This window comes from Pinus tabuliformis, chromosome Q (genome assembly GCF_031772625.1).
Source record: "Pinus tabuliformis cultivar Carrire ecotype Pingquan chromosome Q, CPIR1, whole genome shotgun sequence".
Classification (NCBI taxonomy): Eukaryota; Viridiplantae; Streptophyta; class Pinopsida; order Pinales; family Pinaceae; genus Pinus; species Pinus tabuliformis.
Genome location: NC_142296.1, coordinates 842,167,943 through 842,169,673, shown reverse-complemented (window position 1 = coordinate 842,169,673; position 1,731 = coordinate 842,167,943). Strand labels below are relative to the sequence as shown.

General features: G+C 36.7%; 1 protein-coding gene across 1 annotated transcript; it reads right to left on the bottom strand.

Moving 5' to 3' along the window:
* Window positions 1–666: 666 nt before the first annotated feature.
* Window positions 667–1,413, bottom strand: LOC149222216 (uncharacterized). Its single transcript, XM_089387540.1, has 2 exons — window positions 1,165–1,413; window positions 667–1,077 (listed from the first exon to the last, which is right to left on the bottom strand). The coding sequence occupies exons 1-2, from the start codon at window positions 1,411–1,413 to the stop codon at window positions 667–669; spliced, it is 660 nt and encodes a 219-aa protein (XP_089243666.1).
* Window positions 1,414–1,731: the final 318 nt, after the last annotated feature.

Below are 1,731 nucleotides of genomic sequence, written 5' to 3'. Positions count from 1 at the left end.
TCCATCTGAGCTTTCGCTCTACAAATCACACACTAAAAACCCTCTTCACACCTTCATCCTTTCTCTAATTTATACAAATATGAGAAACTATTCTTCTTAGAATAGATTTCTTCTAGAGTTTCTCAACAAACTAATACCACCCTATTATTTAGCATTTATCCCTATTTTGGTTCTATTCCACGCAGGGAAAGAAACCAACTCTATTATTATGCCATATTTAATTAAATATAAAACAACTAACAATTCTCCTAAAATAAATAGAAAATTTAATAAAATATATTATTTAAACTATTTCTAAGTCTAATATATTTTTAACTAGCCACAACATGTGACCAAGATGTCACATTGCTGGCTAAGTGCTTGATGCTCCTGCATCAGACTCCCGGGGAAGAAAATTGATCTTGTAGTTGTTTGGAGCTGATCCCCATTCTCTGTAGCTCTGTTGACGTCCTCTACTGGTTCCTCTTTCCACTTGGTCAAATACTGATAATGAGTCTAACTCCTGGTTCTCTTTAGCACTTTCGTTTTCCTTTTTCCTGTTTTGGGCTTTCGTCTATTATGGCATCTCGTTGTGGTTCTTCTTCTAGCTTTTAGTATAGGTACCATTCTACAATACATGACTAAATCACCTGTTTGGAATTCCTTTTTCCATCTCCTCATGTCTGCTCACTGTTTGTCTTTGCTACTGCATTCCTGCCATCTACTTTTGACATCTCCCTCAAATATGCTTCTAGGAGTTAGCCAATTCACATCTACTTGGATTTTCTTCGGATCCAATTTCAACTCTTCTTTAGAGACTGCATATTCCTTCAAATCTTCATTCTTCACCCTGATGGTGATTTTATATAAGGCTCGAGAATTTGGATTCATCTGCCATTCAACTTCCTTCTTCGGACTGAGTACTATTGGCACAACACATGGATTAAGGCTTCCACTGATTAGCCATTTATCCATCAACTCTTTCACTTGTGTTCCAGCTTCGACATTTTCTTGCATTACCCTGTAGGCTACTTTATTCGACAAACTGACTCCCGATATTAGATCATTATGTTCACTAATACTCCTGATGGGTAACAACTCATCCACAACAATATCAGCTCAGTCATTCAAGAAATTCTAAATTTCTTTAGGTAAATATTCTAAATTTTTCGAAGTTAAAATTACCTTGGGTTTTCCCACACTAGCAAGATGCATCTCCTTACCCTTCTCATCTTCCTGCAACAGGATCTTCTCATTCAGCAATGTAACGCTGTTTCCAGGTGCTTCTTTATTAGCTTCAACTTTCAACGACAGTAGTGTATGCTTATTCCCATCTTTCTCCAAAGTATAAGTATTTCTTCTGCCATCCTGTATGGCATTTCGGTCAAATTTCCAAGGCCTCCCTAGCAATATGTGGCATACATCTATCGGCATTACATAACATAAAATGACATCATTATAAGTACCAATCTAAATTTCAACTTGACATTGTTCAATTACAAAAATTTGATGGCCCTTTTGAAGCCACGATACTTTATAAGGAGTGGGGTGTACTGTTCTCTCCAACTTCAACTTGTCCACCATCTCTATAGAAACAAGATTGTCAGTACTACCGCTATCAATTACCAATTTGCAACACTTACCTCTTGACTTACATATAGTTCTAAATAAAGTCTTTCTTTGAACTAGTTCTTTGGCTTCCTTAGCTCCTTCCAGTAATACCCTCTTCAGTAACAAGGATTCTCTGTCTTT

Bases quoted from the DNA above. Each gene is read 5' to 3' on its own strand.
- LOC149222216 (XM_089387540.1), bottom strand. From the start codon at position 1,413: ATGCCGATAGATGTATGCCACATATTGCTAGGGAGGCCTTGGAAATTT. The intron at 1,078-1,164 runs GTAATTTTAACT...GTTGTGGATGAG, and splicing joins CTAGTGTGGGAAAACCCAAG to TTGTTACCCATCAGGAGTAT.